The 20,770-nt window shown below is 33.3% G+C and overlaps 2 protein-coding genes across 2 annotated transcripts in view; both read left to right on the forward strand.

Annotated features, from left to right (window-relative positions):
• LOC135209741 (thiol S-methyltransferase TMT1B-like) overlaps window positions 1-20,770 on the forward strand; it is a 597,585-nt gene that overhangs the window by 458,985 nt on the left and 117,830 nt on the right. The gene's annotated exons all lie outside the window — the stretch shown is intronic.
• LOC135209743 (uncharacterized) overlaps window positions 15,485-20,770 on the forward strand; it is a 157,361-nt gene continuing 152,075 nt past the window's right edge. Inside the window, exon 1 of the mRNA XM_064242518.1 lies at window positions 15,485-15,618. Coding sequence (XP_064098588.1) covers window positions 15,586-15,618 — 33 coding nt within the window. The 5' untranslated portion in view covers window positions 15,485-15,585. The remainder of the gene's footprint in view (window positions 15,619-20,770) is intronic.

Genomic DNA, 20,770 nt, shown 5'->3' on the forward strand with positions numbered 1-20,770 from the left:
GTATCCCCCGAGATTAAGCTTTATATAGAAGATAGGCGAGAAGTATCATTTGCAGGAGCAGCTAGGTTAGCAGATGAATATAGTTTGACTCATCGTTAAATGTCAGTAAGAAGCGAAAAGATCCTTCGTCTGGTAGAGTACAAAGCAGTAAAACTTTCAGTTCTAGTAATAGCAATGCAAGTAAAAGTGACTATTACTGTTATGCATGAGGAAAACCTGGTCATACATCTAAGGTTTGTAAGAATAAAGTGGCATCTAGTGGCTCAGAATCAACTTGTTTCAGATGTAATGGGAAAGGGCATTTAGCGAGAAATTGTGCAGTAGAACGGAAGGACGTTAAGAAACCAGTGTCTCTAGTTAACCTTTCGTCAAGTAGGAATGATGTGATGAGAGAAACTAGGAAATTGTTTGGTGAATTTCTGTCAGAAGGCGTAGTTTCCTCTCTTGGAGGAATAGATTCGAGAGAAATAGTCTTGCTTTGAGACACAGGAGCTGCTGTCTCACTAATTAGGAGAGATAGTGTGCCAAACAGGGCAGAAATCAGTAAGGAAGAAAAAGTCATGTTAGGTGGATTTCCAAACACTTGTGTTCTTTGTCCTTTGTTGAAGTTAAACTTAGAAAGTCAGGTAGTGTCAGGAGAAGTGAAACTAGCAGTTGTTGACAGTTTGCCCGTTGATGGCGTTGACATTATTGTCGGTAATGACTTAGCTTTATCCAAGAATGTGAATCCTGTTGTGAGGAATATTCCAGTGCCTGAACTGATAGTAACTAGGTCAGGTTTAGATACAGACATAGACTATGGTCATAGTTTGTTTGTGAATTCGAACGAGTGTGAGTTCGAGGATTCGGACGAGTGTGATAGAAGTGGCGAGGTTGATCTTGGCGTGAGTGTGGCTGAGAGACCCGACTCTATCGGTGTTGACAGTGATAGCCAAGCAGAAGGTGCAGCTGTCGAGAGTAACGTAGTCGACGTAGTGGAATCAAGTAATAGTTACTGTGATGAATTAGGCACTAACCTTTTGAATAAGGATGAGCTAGTCAAGTTTCAGAGAGAGGATTAGACATTAACCAGAATTTTTGAATGTGAACTGGATGATGATCTCGATATTGTGTGTAAGGGAAAGTTTTGTGTTGTTATGTTCGTCCTAAGTCAGGTAGTAAAGAGGAAATCACCGAACAATTAGTGGTTAACAGGAAGCTTTGCGAACTAGTTTTGAAGTTAGAGCATGATGAGCAAGGACATTTGGGAGTAAATAAAACTCTCAGGTGTATTAGTAGGGCATATTTTTGGACAAAAATGAGAAGTGACGTGAAGAGATATATTTTATGCTGTCATGAATGCCAAATTTCCGGAAAACTGAATAAAGTAATTCCCAGAGCTCCATTGTGTAATATTCCTTTAGTAGGCGAACCTTTTGACAAGGTAGTTATCAATATGGTCGGACCGTTGCCTAGAAGTAAAGGAGGGAGTATATGTCTGTTGACAATCATTGATAGACTAACTCGCTATCCAGAGGCAATACCCGTAAGAAGCTGTAACGCAAAGACCGTAGTTAAACGATTGTTAAATTATTTTTCTAAGTTTGGTCTGCCTCGTACTATACAGAGTGATAATGGTAGTAATTTTGTATCCAAAGCTAACAGAACAAAAGGATAGAATGAAAGAGTTAGGCATTAAACTCGTAACTTCCACACCTTATCATCCCGAATCACAAGGCATTGTGGAGCGGTTTCACCAAATGTTAAAGAGTTGTTTACGAAAATTGTGTAATAACTTTGAACATGACTGGGAAGAAAAGTTACCTTTTGTTCTGTTAGCTTTATGGTTGGCACCGAATGACACTACAGGATTTAGTCCTTTTGAGCTGGTTTTCGGTCACAGCATTAAAGGTCCTTTGGCAATGTTAAAATGTAATTTAATGCTTAAAGAAGGTAGAGAGGACTAAATAACTAATCTAGAGTATTATAAAAACAATTTAAGAGATGCTTGGCAACTAGCGAAGGCGAACGAGAGTGAGAGTCAAGGGGAGACTAAGAGGAAACATGATCTTAGAGCAAAAGAGAGAAGTTTCTGTGCGGGAGATAAAGTTTTAGTATAAGTCCAAAAAGAAGGTCCCTCTTTATCTTATAAGTATGAAATGTCCTTTTTCAGTTTTGGAAAAGAGGGGAAATCTAAATTATTTAATTAATATGTAAACTTGCTCAAGAATTATAATGAATGCCCCGTGCCGTGGCCACCACCCGTGCCCGTAGTAACGGTGTTACAGAGAGAAATTAGCTTTGTGAAAAACGCAAGAGGTGCTTAAGAATTTCCAAGTTTTAATCATTTCAGAAAAGGAAGAATTAAGAGAAAAGGATAATGTTATAGATGATATCCTCTCTAGAGATTTTTCAGAATGAGTAGCCTGATGACCAATTTTCTGTGTTTGCACGGTTGGATGAATGAATGGAGAAGTGTGCTTGTTTAGCTGAGTTGAAGCTTTATGCAGAATTGTTCCCCTGCTGATTGATTCTTGTTTCTTTATAGCAAAGAATTATGTTTTAAAGGAAAGGAAAAGGCATCTTCTTCGAGTAGGTCTGCAGCAAGGAGGCATTTGCGCACACGTTGGAGGCGCCTGTTCTCATGATTGTTCGAGAATCCCCAGAATGGTTATGGAACTCTGCACGCGCTGTTGTGTCGCTAGAAACGCAGCGTATTATTATGTAACTTTTCGTCTAGATCCTTCTAAAAAATTCCTGTCGGAGACGATGACGTTCACTGGTAGGCTCCTCCCTTTTCAGCCCCGTCCCCAGATCGCCGTATATATATATCCCCTGAGGAAGTAGAGGGATAAGAGAGGAAGAGGACGCACGAAAGAGAGTGTGAACGGAAATGAATTAAGTCATACATAGTCGGGGAGAGAGAGAGATTCCAACGTTGAGCAAGCCTTAGTAGAAGAAACGTCCTACAAGTGGTTTTGAGGAGGAACCCGCCCTTCTAGTTTTAAGACTGACATCTCTTCCTGCAGTACAGAGTCAAGAAGCCGTCTGAAGTTTCTACAGTCGTGTTTGAGAAGCCCTTGCTTCGAGCTCTGATTTCGACCGCTGCAAAAATGGCCAGCAAGTATTTCATTACTGCACTGTTTCCCCAGTTCACATGTTGTAAGGTTTCATTTTGTTATGTAAATAGAAGAAACCAATCTGCATTTATCTTTGTTAGTGAGCTTGTAAATAAACTTCTGTTCTGTTTGAGTTTTTTTCTAGGTTCGTATTCCGAGTTTCAACTTTTGGTGTTGAATCCTTTTTGTTTATTATAATAAAGAACCTGTAGTGGACCTCAGTAACCATAACACCAAGTCAACAAACTATAGCTTCAAACAAGCACGACAAGGTGGTGGCAACACCAAACATAAGTCTATCTCCTGATTTAACTAGAAAAACAGTCAACAAAGTAAAAAATATACCCAGACTATATAATCTACATTGACGTGGAAAAATTATAAGCAAACTTACAAAACCTTTACGCTATTTCAAAATATAGCAGGTAAAAGGAATTATTGACGACTAAGTCATAAAACCAAGTATGCACATACAAAAACGTACATTAACCAAAAAAATTGCAGAATAGGATGTACAGAGATGCTCAGCGCCCTCACCTCACTATTTAGGCTTCGGCTACTGGAAACTCAAGTTGCTAGCATACATATTGGACAAAGAACAAGGGATGAATCCTGGGGGACATTGGGGCTGTGATCAAGGCGCAAAAGTTATATTAAATTCCCCAAAAAATCACTGTAATCTCAATTTAATCGAGCCTGTGTTTTACCCATCAGGTTCACAATCGTTGAATTGTCTCGTGACTTGCTGCAAATCACTACAAAGGCTAAGCGTCGATTAAATTAGATAAAAAAACTTTAGATTTCGTGGTCTAAAATACGACCAAAAAAAATGAGAACACGTCCGATCTATGTGAATGGTAGAACAGAGAGCTACAAGGGCTTTGTTTGGCTTCAGCAACGAACGTCTTTTTCAGATATTTCAAATTTACAGCTATGTTACTATGAGGAAATTTCTTACTTTCATAACTCTAATTTATTAAACTTAGATCTTGTAGTGTATTTCTCAATAATAAAAGAAAAGAGTAATATCATTTCAACACAAATCCATCGCGTAAGTTTTCACTCTTGTCGGCCATTCCTAATGATCCCCAAACCTGACTAGATAGGTTTTGTTGGCAAATTCCCTGCAGGGAGATTTTGTCGACAATGCCTTTTCTTTTTTTTTGGTGTAAGAAGGGAATGCCATGACAGTCTCAGTGTCTTCATCGCTCCAAAATGCAAATAAAATTTATCTATTTTATAACCATATCAAATCATATCTCTATACTGCATTCTCAGTTTTTTCTCTTTCATAAAACTTTAGAGTATATTTGTTACTCCAGGATATCAAATATCTATGGGATTTAGCACTAAAACAAAACAAAAGGGTTCATGTTTATAGAGGCCTGTAGGAGTTAATGCCGCCAATACACACCCCATTAGTAGTTCAGTGTGAGTTTAACGCAAGTGTCTGCAGCATCCCCTCGGCCCCTAATCCCACACTTTTTTGGCCTTTTACTTAGTATCTTTTTTCTGCTTTCACCTATCTTGCTATTCAGCTTCGCTAAATCTTACTCCTTGATGCCATCGCGAGTTTTCACCCAGTTTCATTTTCGACCCAACATACCTCTACTCATTTGTTTGTTTTTTTTTTTTTTTTTTTTTTTTTTTTTTTTTTTTTTTTTTTTCATCTAACCACCCCAACTATCTCATATCCTTTTACTAATAGCTGAATACATGTGGTGCATCACATGATGAGTTAAAAGCCGCAATAATGTATATGAGACTGTATTTATTCAAATACGAAAAAGGTTAAAAAACCAGGGTGTTTCCGATTGTTTGCACAACGGTCCTCTATAGCCAACTGATTAAAAATACTAGCCTTTTATTTAAAGAACATAGAATGTCACAGAAAATGAAATTCATCTTTTTCTAAGAAAAGCAAGTATTTTTATTCAGTTGGCTACATTGTTATTGTATTTGGTTAAATACAGTCTCATATACATTATCGTGGCTTGTAGCTCATCGATAGCTGAATGGCTGAGAGTGCCCTAGTGCTTGGCTTCATAGCCGAAATACCTCGTTTCCTTGATTCATTCATGTTACTGTAGGAAAAAACATCCAATCATTCTACTTATCGAATATGCAGCAGATATTATGAAAGAAATGGATACAGTAGAGAGGAATGAAAGCAACATCTTGTTGGATTGTAGTAAGTCCCTTAAACACGATATAGGCAGCCAAGAGTTATGGCGTCCGAACTCTCTACAGGCCTAACCTAAAAGTTGGTGTTGTCTACATTCATAGTGATCGATAGATAGATATTAAATATGTAAATATTTAATAATGCCCGTTATAACACAGAAACGCTAAATGATAGCAGACAGCCCCATTTGAAAAATTAATTCATTGAGAGAGAGAGAGAGAGAGAGAGAGAGAGAGAGAGAGAGAGAGAGAGAGAGAGAGAGAGATATTTTCTCCACTGAAATACAAAAGTACTTCCATGAGAGGGAGAGAGAAAACTAAAAAAATGTTACATGTTCTATTCCATGATAATCTCATGTTTTTATTTTACATTTAGGTAAAGATACGTTAAAAAGGAATCCACATTACAAGGAGAAAATAGAGGTCAGAAAGACTTAGATTAGAGAAATCCAATCAGGATATTTGTAAAAAAATTTCTGACTGAGAGGGAGAAAGTTATGATTTATTTTATTGGAAAACTAAGGAATAATGTATAACAGGGTGATAATATTGTTTCCTTTTTTTACAATGATAGTGCTAAGTAACGTAATGGCATGGTTCTGAATAACACCAAAAGAAAACTGGAAGTATCAAATAAATGTTTTTATACCCTCTAAACTTTTGATATTCCATAATCTATCTTTTAAAAACGTTCATAAGCATTACATTCATATACTTGCATATATACAAAGAGTAAAGGATGACAGGAAGAATATAAACAAAAGCGTTCATTTCGTCAGCTACCGAAATTATAGCACAACGAGATCCTGGTCTTTCACTTCATTGGAGTTACTGATATAAATACCCTAAATTTAACCACCACCCTTGAATGGCAAAGGGAAAACGAATAAATCGGAGGAAAGCAAAAGAAATCATATTCAAATCAAGCACAAAAAATTTGCCTAACTCTGAATCACTTAATCATTGAAGTCACTGATAGTCACGAACACAATTATGAAACAACAGCTGTATAAGAATGTCGAGAGACAATCTCAGACTTATCGACAATAAATGCCAGTAATTCTTTGTTATTCACCAGAGATCATATTATTACCAAGTTATCAAGTACTGAAATAAATCCGTAAAAAATACATGAGTGAGAACCCTAAACATGTTTAGAACACAATTTAGTCATAGCAGCTTTACAACCCGTTCCGTTTCTGATTCCATCTTTCCTTCTCCCTTTGGTGCAGACGAACCTCCAGCCAATACAACTAAGAGTGAACTGATTAAACGATAGACCAAGCAAGCACAGATATGGTGGGCTCACAGGCCTTATCTCCTGATGTCACTGGGTACCAGCCAGTCCAGTGGAACTTGTCCGTTGCTTAGTGCATTGGAGAGGTTGATAAATTCAGCCTCATGGTCCACACTTATCGCGTTGCATCTACTTGTGATAAACACAAGATAACTAGTCCGGTGTGTACAATGAAGAGGTTGATAAATTTGTCCTCATGCTCTGCACTTATCACATTGTATCCACATGTCCATATGTAATAAACAACATAACTTATCTCACTGACACCATAAATAAGTTGAACCAAAGTTGTTTACTCATTGATACTTCTAATCAGTGCTTTATACAATTACACAGCATTGGCCAGACAAGTTGTTAAGGGCCAATTTCCTAGCAGCACACGGCCTACTAGGCAACGTTGAGGACAATCAATTTATTACTAAAGCAACACGAAAGCCATCCTGCAAAAAGTAAGTAGACACATCAACAATAGCATCAACAATCAAGAAAAAATGACCCCAACCGCACTCGACGGGAGTTGCTGTGTGAATACAAAGACGTATTCAAAGACAATCTGAAGCTCGACCTGATAAAACCGGCAAAGCACAAGATTCAACACCACATACTAATCCATTCCCGATGAAGGCGAACTCTTCTACGCAAAGAAAATATTAAAAATAATGGAAGAAGCAGGGATATGCCAGAAAACCCCCAGCCCATGGTACTAAAATCAGACAGAACATGGTGCCCTGCGGAGACTATATATGGCTGAATGTGAAAACAAAACCGGACAGATACCCATTACCAAATATAACAGATATAACAAAATCAAATGAGTGGAGCAAGAATATTCAGAAAAATAGATCTGCTAAAAGGATATTTTCAGTCCTGGTAGCAAAAGATACATAAAAAAATGGCGATCATCACCCCATTTGGCACCTACGCATTCAACTACAGCTGCAATATTCCAGAGATTAATGAACGAGATTTTCGGGGACCTCCCATTTGGTAAGATTTTGTCAACGACATATTAATATTGACCCCAAACCTCAAACAGCATCTCAAAGACACGAGAACAGAGTTACAAAGACAAAGATAACGGGCTAACATTGCGTGAAGACAAGTGCAAATGGACAAGGAAAATGATAGAGCTCCTGGGTTATACACACACTCAGCCAAGATGGCATCAAAACCATGCTGGAAAAAGTGAAAGAAATCATAGAATTTCCCAAACCAACACCTGTGAAATCAGTGCAAGAATACTCTGGGATAGTGAATGACTATCCCAGAGTATTGCAAGGATGATGAGCCTTGTATATATATATATATATATATATATATATATATATATATATATATATATATATATATATATATATATATATATATATATATATTAGTGCCTCAAGGGAAATAAAAAACAGCTAAATTAGGCAGATGAACTAGTTAAAGCATTTAGTTCAGCAAAAGGGCCAATAACATCAGCAACAACACTAATATTTCCTCACTCTGACAACCAGAGCAAGCAATACAGCGAAGGGCACCGTACTGGACAGGACACTAATGATGGTCGTCGTCCGTTAGCTTTCTACATCAGAAGGCTAACCGTAGCAGAGCAGATATACTCAACCTTCGACCGGGAGCCCTCCAAGGTTTACTACGCTGTCTGCCATTTCCGAAACATTCTCGAGCGACGTCAATTTATGGTGCAGACAGATGGCTTCGCCTAATAAAAATTCCCCTTCGGTTAAGCATATATGGAAATATATTAATTCCGAGGTAAAGTGAATTAGATATTAAAGGTCATTTGTAGCTCGATGTATGTATATGAATCACGGTAATGTGATATGAATTATATAATGGCTACGTGCTGTCATAAGCACTACAACACTACCGAGGTCGGGTTAATGCTGGCTCCAAATCAGCGAATACCTGAGCGCGAAAGGTATTTGAGGGTGAGAGACGGCATTAACTTATAGCCTCCTGCGGTGGTGGAGTGGGTAAATAGCTTCACTGACGTCCCGGATTTGTATGGTGTCCTGGATTCACGCCTGGGAGCCAACAATTCTATTATCGCCTAACTAAAATTCCCCTTCGGTTAAGCATATATGGAAATATATTAATTCTGAGATAGAGTGAATTAGATATTAAAGGACATTTGTAGCTCGATGTATGTATATGAATCAAGGTAATGTAATATGACTATATATATATATATATATATAATATATATATAGATCTATATATATATATATATAGATTGTGACGAAGTACTAACATCTGGTTACTACACTTATCAATCAAAAAATAGATAAAATTTGACTGAAAGGCAACGGTGGTCCCTAAATCTAAAACTTATTAATTATACAAAACGTTTGACTAAGTTTATTAACACAGGTGTGAGGTAATCTTAAATATAATTATATTAATTATAGGGCATCACTACATCAACAACTTTTAAAAGTCAAAGAATTTCCATAGTTTTAACTTACTTCAACAAAGCTCAAGGAAAACAGCTAAATATCCTCTCTAACTTATACCTAAACAAAATTAAATATACTGGTGAAAAAATGAAAACACTTATATAAATTTTAAATGCAAAAAGTTATTATTAAACTTAAAATTTATAAGCGAAATTCACAATTACAGGAAAATTTATTATTACTGGAAACCAACACAAAGTTTAATTCTTTCTTGAATTAATTATTAAGTAAAATGAAATCAAAATTAATTTATCATAAAAATCCAGAAATTAAACTATTCAAGAAATATTCAAAGTGTTTAGTAATAATTAAAATTTAAAAATTAACTCACAAGTTTTAAAAAACAATAAAACTTGAAAAGAATTCTATGTAAAGGCTAAGTAATGCACAAGTGTTAAACTCAATTAAATATGCAATGATTAATTAATGAAAACAAACAAGTTAATCAAACAAATTGTGCATGCAAAACAAAACAAAAATACATTAGAATATTAAATTCACCACCAAAATTTGAAAAACACGAAAATGTGCCACAGAATATAAAAATCACACACTTCAAAAGAATTAAATACAAAACATTAGAATTGGTAATGTGTAAAGAATGAAATAGTTTCAACAAACCCCCTAAATCATGTTTTTAAGATGCAACTCAAAACTTGTAATAACACATTACCTTGGTATACCAATTATGCTTCTACTGCAGCTGCAAAATTCATAAACGCTGAATATCACAAAGCTGATTTTGTCGAACTCTATGGAAGAAATATTCTTCTTATCAATCTATTTTAGATCTTTTTATGCTAAATATTATTCTGGAAATAATATATCCTAGAACTCAATGATGCCCTCCATGTTTCGATACGAATACTAATATCATAATGAAATGACCAACTTCGCATTATTACATCCACTCATATTTCTCTTAGATTTAAGATATCAAAATTAATGGTTTGCTCTACAGAGAATAAAAGAATTGTTTACAAACACTCTATAGTATTCTTAACCCATAAAGCCTCCAGCTGAAATCAGAAGGAATTAGAAGTGTTGGGGTTGTAAAGAATACTGTTACGATAAGAGCCCAGATTGTGATGGTCTGGGCAAGGGAGGCGAAGAAGTAGAAGGCGTGATAAACTGTGGGAGGATTTACTGGAGAAGAGTTTAGCAGAAGCATCAAGACAACTGACCTCTAGTTTAGGGATGGCAGGGAGGATAAAGAACACTCTACGGTAACCTTATTCTTTTCCCAAAATTTTGACGAAAATTGCTTTCAATGTTTGCCGTAGCATTTTATACTTCAATACGAAGAGGAGATTGTGACTGAAGACGATCGATTGTAACAAATTGACTTGACAAAAATCAACTCAGGTTATGCTACGCCAGCATTTCCTTGTTTATTTAAAGACTCTTTTCAAATCAATTCTCCTTTTTTAAAAATCTGTAAAAATCACTGGATATAAGGACAAACAACAGAGCTGATGAAAGGACGTTCATGAAGACTGGCATATCAACAGCTTCCCCATCAGATGGGCCACATAACAGGAAGTCTCCAAGTCTTTTTCTTCTATAATTATAGTCAAGGTTTTCGTTACAGTTTTTTAAGGATAATGAGCTACAACATTCACGTGATTATATGACGCAAATGATAACGTACAATGTATGTTTAGCATGCAGCATTCAAGAAAATGCTTCAACTGACAATGCACATCTAATTGTTTCATGATAGGATATGGTGGCATTTAACGGCCTTAAGCTAGGTGGTAACCCTATAACCAACGCTTGTATAGTAGCCTACAACAGTCGTGACATGAAACAAGACAATCTAAATCTTGGTTTAAGGACATAAGTGAAAGGACAGAAGAAATGTCACGAAAGTTTACCAAGGCTATTTGTTATTCAGAGCCGATCTTCTGAATGTAGAAAATGGGGAAGAAAATAAGTTTTAAAATCTTAGTGTTAGTTCGCCAATTCATCGTTACTTTAGTGCAGTTATTTATCAAGAAATTCATTGTTATTTTACCGTCAGTTTAGTTTACAATATGATCTCAAGGAGCAGCCAAACATCAAATACTAACCATAGAGGTAAAATGTAAAAAAAAACAATCGGGTAAAGTTTTAATTACAGTGAAGCAAGTTACAATAAACAGCAATTATGCTCTGTCATTGTTTTGGAGGTCATTAACAACACTAAAACCTCAATCCCAAGTACAATGCTGAATTCATTATGGTGCCCATACATGAATACGTTTAGAAGACAAACTTACAAAACCCTATAGGGAAAGATGATTCCATCACTGCCAGGAAAGTAGTTCTGCACTGTTTTCACTTCCACCTAGAAAGAACATGAAATGGTTAGTTTTTCCGCAAGAAAATATCCTAAAAATAGTTTAAAAAAACATAAAGCACTGAACAGAAAAGTAACTTGCTTCAAACAACGCAATGCATAGCCGTAAACAGACCAAGCAAGAAATTTAATCTTGAATAATAATTATTTGGTCATTCGTTTTTCTACAATCTAGGTTATATCCACCGGTAATAATTAAGTATATTAAAACGTGATAGGAACAGTGATATGCTTATCCCTATAGAACAATTACTTCCCGACAAACTCCCGATACACTATTTGAAAGTTGGCAAAATGGTAACATAAAACGGTTACAATTGTGACAGATATCGATGAGGATTTGACATATCTGTCACAATTATGTTACCGCTTATTCGTTCTCAATTAAGATGGCCTCATGCCAGCACCGGGTTTTAGTCTGGAGGAATCATCCAACGATTGTTTTACCTAAGTCCATTAAAAATACTACTTCTTCCTCTTCGAGACACTTTGTAAACACACAGACAGTAGGCTAAATGTACACGGTCAAGAGCAAAACATTATGTGTCTAGGCATTAGCATGCATTAAGTAATACTGTAAAATACAGTCGCATTGAAACAGATACCTTTGATAAGTTCCAAGAACCTACTCAGTATATGGGATTCTATTCGCCACAGGAAAACCTTGTTGTCTGAAGAATACTCTAATGTCTATAGTATTCTATACAAATTGGTGTGGTATGATAATGTATGGCATATTTTTGTTTGAACTATTAGGCAGTGAACTGTTAAAATGGACAATTATAAATGTTTTAGATTAAAGGGTATACTGGCCTGGTGGGTAAAAACACTGAAGTCCTGATTTCTCCTCGCTGATTCGAATCCATGATAGGACGAGATTATTATCAACTAAAAAAATTCCCACTCGGTTGACATGTTTGAAAATATATTAATTCCGAATCAGAGCGAATTGGATATTGAGGGACATTTATAAATTAGTGCATGTATGTGAATCACGGTGGTGTGATAGAAACTCATATATATATATATATATATATATATATATATATATATATATATATATATATATATAATATATATATATATATATATATATATATATGCGTGGTCAGGCAGGCAACGTGACTTCGTCATGATGATAATAACCGAGGTTCGTTTGCTGCTACCGGCACTCATATATATATATATATATATATATATATATATATATATATATATATATATATAGTATATATATATATATATGATATAGAGAGAGAGAGAGAGAGAGAGAGAGAGAGAGAGAGAGAGAGACAGCCAAAAGACACGAAGGAAAGTGAAACGACGGGGTACTGCAAGGCCTTTTAACTCTAACTAAAAGATGTTGAGCCGAAAGGCCTCGCAGTAATCCATCGTTTTACTTTCGTTTATATGCCATATATATTCATCATGTTCCAAATTTTTGTGATTCAGTTATGTTGTATTATAATAGATATATTATATATCTAATGATATAATAATAATATATATATATATAACATATATACATATGATATTATATATATTATTATATATATATTATAATATTATTATATATATATATAATATATATATATATATATATATACACATACCTTTGTGTCAGGATCAGGCATAGACTCAGCAATGGAGCCTCATCATTTGTTCAATATTTATTTAGCCTCTAAAAATGCTGAACATCATAAAATATATATAATATATATATATATATATATATATATATATATTATATATATAGATATAGATTATATATATCATATATATATCATAATAATTATATATAATATATATATAGATATTATATAATAATATATAGATGAACATATATATCTATATTATATAGAGATATATATATATATATCTATAATATATAATCAATATATATCTATAGATATATAATATATATATATATATTTTATATATATATATAAACATTCGATATATATCTCTATCTATATATCTAGATATATATATATATCTATATATATATATATATATCGTATCTATATAGATATATCTATATATCCCTATATATATATATATATATATATATATCTATATATATACACATTATATATATATATCTATAACATATCTATATATATATATATATATATAGATATATATATCTATACTATATATTATCTATATATATATATATATATATATATATATATATATATATATATATCTATATCTATAAATATTATATATATTATATATATTATATATATATATATATATATATATATATATATATAATATACATACCTTGTGGTCAGCTCAGCAATGGGCCTCATCGTTTCCTCCAACTGGACATCATATATATATATATATATATATATATATATATATATATATATATATATATATATATATATATATATATACTTACATAAATATATGTATATATATATATATATATATATATATATATATATATATATATATATATATATATATATATATATATATATATATATATATATATATATATATATATATATATATATTATATATATGTATGTATATTATATATATATATAGATATATATATATATATATATATATATATATATATATATATATATATATATATATAAATATATATACATTCTATCCAGAAGGTTGAGTTGCTCGCCTGATAGCAATTAGACTTCTCGCATTTTTCATTTCATTCCTACATCAGCTGTAATTTGGAGTATAAGAAGGTTAGACCTCTATGAGCTGCATAAATAACAATTTGGTAACTCGTCTGGAGTTCCACTGTCCATTCGGTGGCTCAGTCATCTAATTGCCACCAATGAGGAACATTTTGTTGCTTATTGTCTATGCGGCCTCGCCACTTTTTTTAATGTGCGTTTCTGGGACATTTATACAGTTATTGACCAAGTTGGATGGACAGGATGGTTACTTCTAAGGAAGTTTTCATTGCAGTGATTGCTTTGTATAAGGCTAATCATATAATCAAGAAAATATCCAACTTAACTGTTGTGACTGTGGTGTTTGTCTAAGGTTTGTGAAGCAGTTTGTGGAAGAAGGAGAGGATGATTTGCCAACACCACGTCTAAGGTCTGGACCCCCCAAAATTATTTCCCCATGATCCAGGAAAGTGATTTCTCGACAGGTGAAGACCAACCCTGTCGAGGAGGGCCGAAGCAAAGTTGGATGAATGTTATTAGAAAAGATCTGAAAGACAAACAATTGTTAGAGGACGATGTATTTGACCGAGCCATTTGGAGGAAAACTGTCAGAAACATCAACCCAACGTATATTATATATATAATATATAATATATTTATTATATATAATATAAATAATATATATATATATAATAAATATAATTATATATATATTTATATTAATATTATAAATATAGAAATATATATGTAATTAATATTATTATATTATTATATAAAATATAATTATATAAGATTAAATAATAATATATATTATATATTATACTATATTATATATAGTATATAATAATATTTATAATATATATATATAAGAAATATATATGTATAATATAATATAATATATATAATATATATTATTATATATATTATATTATTATATATATATATATTAATATCATAGTATATATTAAATATAATATATAAATTTATAAATATATAATAATATATTATATATATATATATTATATATATATATATACAATAATATATATATATATCTATATATATATAAGTATATATATTATATATATATAATATATATATATATAGAAAAAATATATAAATAAAATACATAAATATTAATCCTCATCCTTCTTCGACCTCAGAGGGCCTCCTGACGACTCCATGAGACTATGCCTCAAAGCACTGTCAGGGTGGGCAAACAGGTTGACATGTGGATACAACGTGATAAGTGCAGAGCATGAGGACAAATTTATCAACCTCTCCATTGTACACAGCGAACTAATTATCTTGTGTTTATCACATGTGGATGTAACGTGATATGTGGACCATGAGGATGAATTTATCAACCTCGCTAATGCACTACACAGCAGACAACTTCCACTGGACTGGCTGGTACCCAGTAACACCAGGAGACAAGTCCTGTGAACCCACCATATCTGTGCTTGCTTGGTCTAGCGTTCAATCAGTTCAGTCTTAGTTGTATTGGCTGAAGGTTCGTCTCGCACCAAAGGGAGAAGGAAAGATGGCATCAGAAACGGAACGGGTTGTAAAGCTGGTATGACTAAATTACGTTCTTAATATGCTTAGGGTTCTCACTTCAATTTCATGTATTTCTTACGGATTTATTTCAGCACTTGATAACTTGGTAATAATATGATCTCTGGTGAATAACAAAGCATTACTGGCATTTATTGTCGATAAGTCTGAGATTGTCTATCGACATTCTTATACAGCTGTTGTTTCATAACTGTGTTCGTGACTATTACTGACTTCAGTGTTTAAGCGATTCAGAGATAGGTAAAATGTTTGTGCTTGATTTGAGTATGATTTTTATTTTTGGTTTCCTCTGATTTATTCGTTTTCCCTTTGCCATTCAGGGATGGTGGTTAAATTTGGGATATTTATATCAGTAACTCCCATGGATGGTAAGTACAGGGTCTCGTTGTGCTGTAATTTCGGTAGCTGACGAAATGAACGCTTTTGTTTATATTCTTCCTGTCATCCTTTTATTCATTTTATGTATGCAAGTATATAGATGGAATGCTTATGAACGTTTTTTAAAGATAGTTTATAGAATATCAAAAGTTTAGAGGGCATAAAAACATTTATTACTGAAGAGTGTTCACAACATTTTGATACTTTCAGTTTTTTTTTGTGTCATTGAGAATCATGCCATTAGGTTACTTAGCACTATCATTGTGAAAAAAAAACATACTGCACTACACTAGGATATCTGGTTTTAAGGGGTTTTCAGTATAGTGTGCCAATATTATCACCCTGTTATACATTATTCCTTAGTTTTCCAATAAAGTAAATCATTACTTTCTCCCTCTCAGTCAGAAATTGTAACGAATATCCTGATTAGATTTCTCTTACTAAGTGTTTCCGGCCTCAATTTTCTGCATGTAATGTTGGGTTCCTTTTTAATGTATCTTTACCTGGAATGTAAAATATAAACATGAAATTATCATGGAATAGAACATGTAACATTTTTATCGTTGCTCTCTCTCTCTCCCTTTCATGAAAGTAATTTTGTATTTCAGTGGAGAAAATCTCTCTCTCTCTCTCTCTCTCTCTCTCTCTCTCTCTCTCTCTCTCTCTCTCAATAGATTAATCTTTCAAATGCGCTGTCTGTTATCATTTAGCGTTTCTGTGTTATAACGGGCAATATTAAGTATTTACATGTTTAATATTTATCTATCGATCATTATGAATGTAGACAACACCAACTTTTAAGCTAGGCCTGTGAAGAATTCTGACGGCATAACTCTTGGCCGCCTATATCGTGTTTATGGGACTTACTACAATCCAACAAGATCTTGCTTTCATTCCTTTCTACTGTATCAACTGTCTTCAGAATATCTGCTGCATATTCGATAAGTAGAATGATTAGATAGTTTTTTCCTACAGTAAGATAAATGAATCAAGGAAACGAGGTATTTCGGCTATGAAGCCAAGCACTAGGGCACTCTTAGCCATTCAGCTATTGATGAGTTAAAATACACAATAATGTACATGAAACTATTTTTAGCCAAATACAATAAAAATTGAACCAACTGATAAATGTAGGTATTCTATTCATTACAAGGACTTTAAGGTTTTGGGCAGAGCTTCCAATCACAAGGTTTTAACAATTAATGAATCTTTGTTTATTAAAAAACTGGTCCCCTCACTGAACACCCATGCCACGTCTGCACCTCTTTACCTCTCGTGAACTGTTTACGTTTTTTGTTAGTCCTTCCTCTGTCTTCACACTCAACGGTTGGTCCTTATTTGTGTTTTTAACTGTGATTGTTTTATTGTACTTTACATTGTGTATTTTAATATTGTAGCTTAATTTTATTGTACTAATTAGATATTGTTACTTTTTAGCTTGAAAATGAGGCCTGCTGGTTGGCTTCGAAACGTTGCAACTTAATAAATATGAGTTCCTTGACTTGTTGGTGTGGTTCCCCTGCCTTCATTGTATAGTTGGGTTTAGAGAAACCTCCGCCTGTTGATATATATATATATATATATATATATATATATATATATATATATATATATATATATATATATATATATTTTTTTTATTTATTTATTTATTTATCTATTTATTTATTTTAAATGACGAAGAAATAAAAAAAATGTGATTGATGATTATATGAACAAAGTCACAGCCACGAAGGAGAATTGAAACACTGTAGATGCTATGTACTTTCGTCTTATTACCAAGACATGTTCACGGCAACTAAAGAAACACAGAAGGAAGAGCCTATATAAATGGTGCGTACAAGACATAAAGGCTGGTCCACACGCTATGTTTTGTACAACCTTTTGTCAGCACAGTTCAAGACGTTGCAGATAAAACGTTGCGTGTGGACAGGAAAACAGCGCAGTTTTGACTCCAGCGCAAGACGGTACAGTTGCAGCGATGACTGAGCTAGGAGAGCATAGATATCCATGTACTGCGCAGACAAGTCGGTACGTGTAGACGGTAGCACCGTCTTTCTTTTCATTTTGTGCCTCAGTTTTAATTCAACAAGCGACAATGGCAGACCTTAGGCAATGTTCTCGAGAGTTCCTCACAGTATTTATTGCATTGTACGAAAGTTTCCCATGCATTTGGCGTGTCAAATCAAAAGATAAAAAGGGGAAGGCTTATGAAAGCTTAGTGGAAAAATTCAAAGGAATTGATAAAAATGCCAATAGAGACATGGTGGTAAAAAAAATAAATTCTTTGAGAAGTGTTTACCGCAAAGAATTGGCTAAAGTCTTTTTTTTTCACAACACAACACGTAAAAATTGACAAAAGGAGTACCTCCACCATGACGATGTTGACAAAACTGAACGAAACTCGTGCAAACATCATGGTACCGTGTAGACGCAATAAAACTGTAAGGTTTTCATTCCGTCTTAAAACTGCGCAGACAAATTGTTGTGCAAAACGGAGCGTGTGGACCTGCCTTAAGGGAATACAAAAAGGATGGGAGGTCACGAAACAGTAAACAGATTAAAATCTAAATCTACTTATTGGTTATCCTCTCTATTCTATCTTTCAATTCCTTCTGGAACATATGTTTTATGACCAGGTAAAAAAAATAATCCTTGACTTACATTAAAATTATTCACCCAGATTAACTAAAATAAAACAGATTCCAACAAGTTCCTTGAAATAGTTTCTTTACCACCTGAGAATATGTGGCTTTGCGTGCAATGTATTCTGTGAGACTTTTCACTTGAATGTAAAAGTAAAGCATTATTTGCCTGACCTGTTCTTACTGAGTATTTGTGTTGTTTTAATCTGGCGTTCAATTCTTTGCTGATCTAAGTAAAATAAATTACAATCCATACATGGAATTTTGCATACAATATTGTTATTTTTCAGGGGGCTATTTTCTATGTGCATGTTTTTTACTTTATTATATGTGAAAGATACATTTATATCAAAAAACGAATTAAACACCAGATTAAAATAACACAAATACTCAGTAAGAACAGGTCAGATAAATAATGCTTTTTACTTTTAAGTGAAAAGTCCCAGAGAATACATTGGACGCAAAGCCAAATATTGTCACGTTGTAACGATACTATTTCAAAGGACTTGTTAGAGTCTGGTCTGATTCAGTGAACCTGAGTGAATAATTATAATATAAGTCAAGGCTTATTTTCCTTGACTTATATTATATTAGGTCATGAAACATATGCTCCAGATGGAATTGAAAGATAGAATAAAGATGATTACCAGTAGGTAGATTTAGAGTTTAATCTATTGAGCATTCCCCTATGACTTCTACCCACCATTTACATAGGCCCTTGCTTCTGTGTATCTTTAGTTACTGTGAACATGTCTTGGTAAAAAGACGAAAGTACTTAGCAACTCCAGTGTTTCAATTTTCCATCGTGGCTGTAACTTTCTCCATATACACACACACACACACACACACACACATATATATATATATATATATATATATATATATATATAATATATATATATATATAATATATATATACATAAGTTAAAAGGTGAAACCGCCAAAACACAGGAACAACCGCAATACGACTGCTTCACCAAAACAATGTCTTTAACAAAACCACTAGGCCTAACAACATATATATATATATATATATATATATATATATATATATATATATATATATATATATATACTATATATATATACATATATATATATATATAATATATATATATATATATATATATATATATATATATATATATATATATATATATATATATATACGTTGTTTTGGTGAAACAGTCGTATTGAGGTTGTTCCTGTGTTTTGGCGGTTTCACCTTTTAACCTATGTTTTTTGTTTTTGATTTTTGTTTTGTTCTCGTGAGTTGACATCTGTCGTAGTGCCTGTGACACTGTCAGTCAGGTTTGTAGCAGCAACGAGTCAGTATCTGGGCAGCAGAGCAGTAGGTATGATTTCCTGGGAGTTAGTTGGGATGTGCGGCAGATATTTCTTACCTGTTGGCATCGACAGGACTTGGGGGACCTGATGGCAGCATGAGGATGACTCGACCGTGTTCATCTGTCTGACCTCGTCCTTGTGGACAGTATATGACTGCCTCAACAACTCTCCGGGTTTGTCTGTGTGTGTTTAGCCTGGTCATGATTATTTCTTGATTTGGGACATTGTGTATTTTTGAGACAACACTCCTGTAATTATATGTATAATTGCTAATGGTAGTAATGATATTTTTTTACGAGTTATTTCTTCTTTTGGATTTTATTATTGAAAACATGTGTTTTACATGTTTTAATTACTGGTTAATGTAATTAATGAAATATAATATGTTACCTGTGCATTATTTATTAAGTAACTTATGTTGTATGGTTTATTAAGCTGCTCAAGTGCTGTTTATTTATTTATTTCAGGTTTAATTATTTAGTTTGTATATTGTGCTGACTCGATTTTTTCTTTTTACTGCTATGTTATTTTTATTCTTATATTTTCCCTTCTTATTTTTTAATTAATTGTATGACTCAATTATGTGTCTTATTTGCTCTTGAGTGATTTTTATTGAATTGTTCATTTAAGTACTGCCTCACTGAACCTAAGTCATTTTGTATATAAAGTAAATTACTGTAAATAATGAATTATTTTGTGGTCACTCTTTGGTTTTGTTCAGCTCCTTCCTCCCTACTAGTAGTTATGCCGCAATTTCTGCAAGATTTTCTCAGTCGTAAG

The sequence above is a fragment of the Macrobrachium nipponense genome, chromosome 38 (genome assembly GCF_015104395.2).
Source record: "Macrobrachium nipponense isolate FS-2020 chromosome 38, ASM1510439v2, whole genome shotgun sequence".
Classification (NCBI taxonomy): Eukaryota; Metazoa; Arthropoda; class Malacostraca; order Decapoda; family Palaemonidae; genus Macrobrachium; species Macrobrachium nipponense.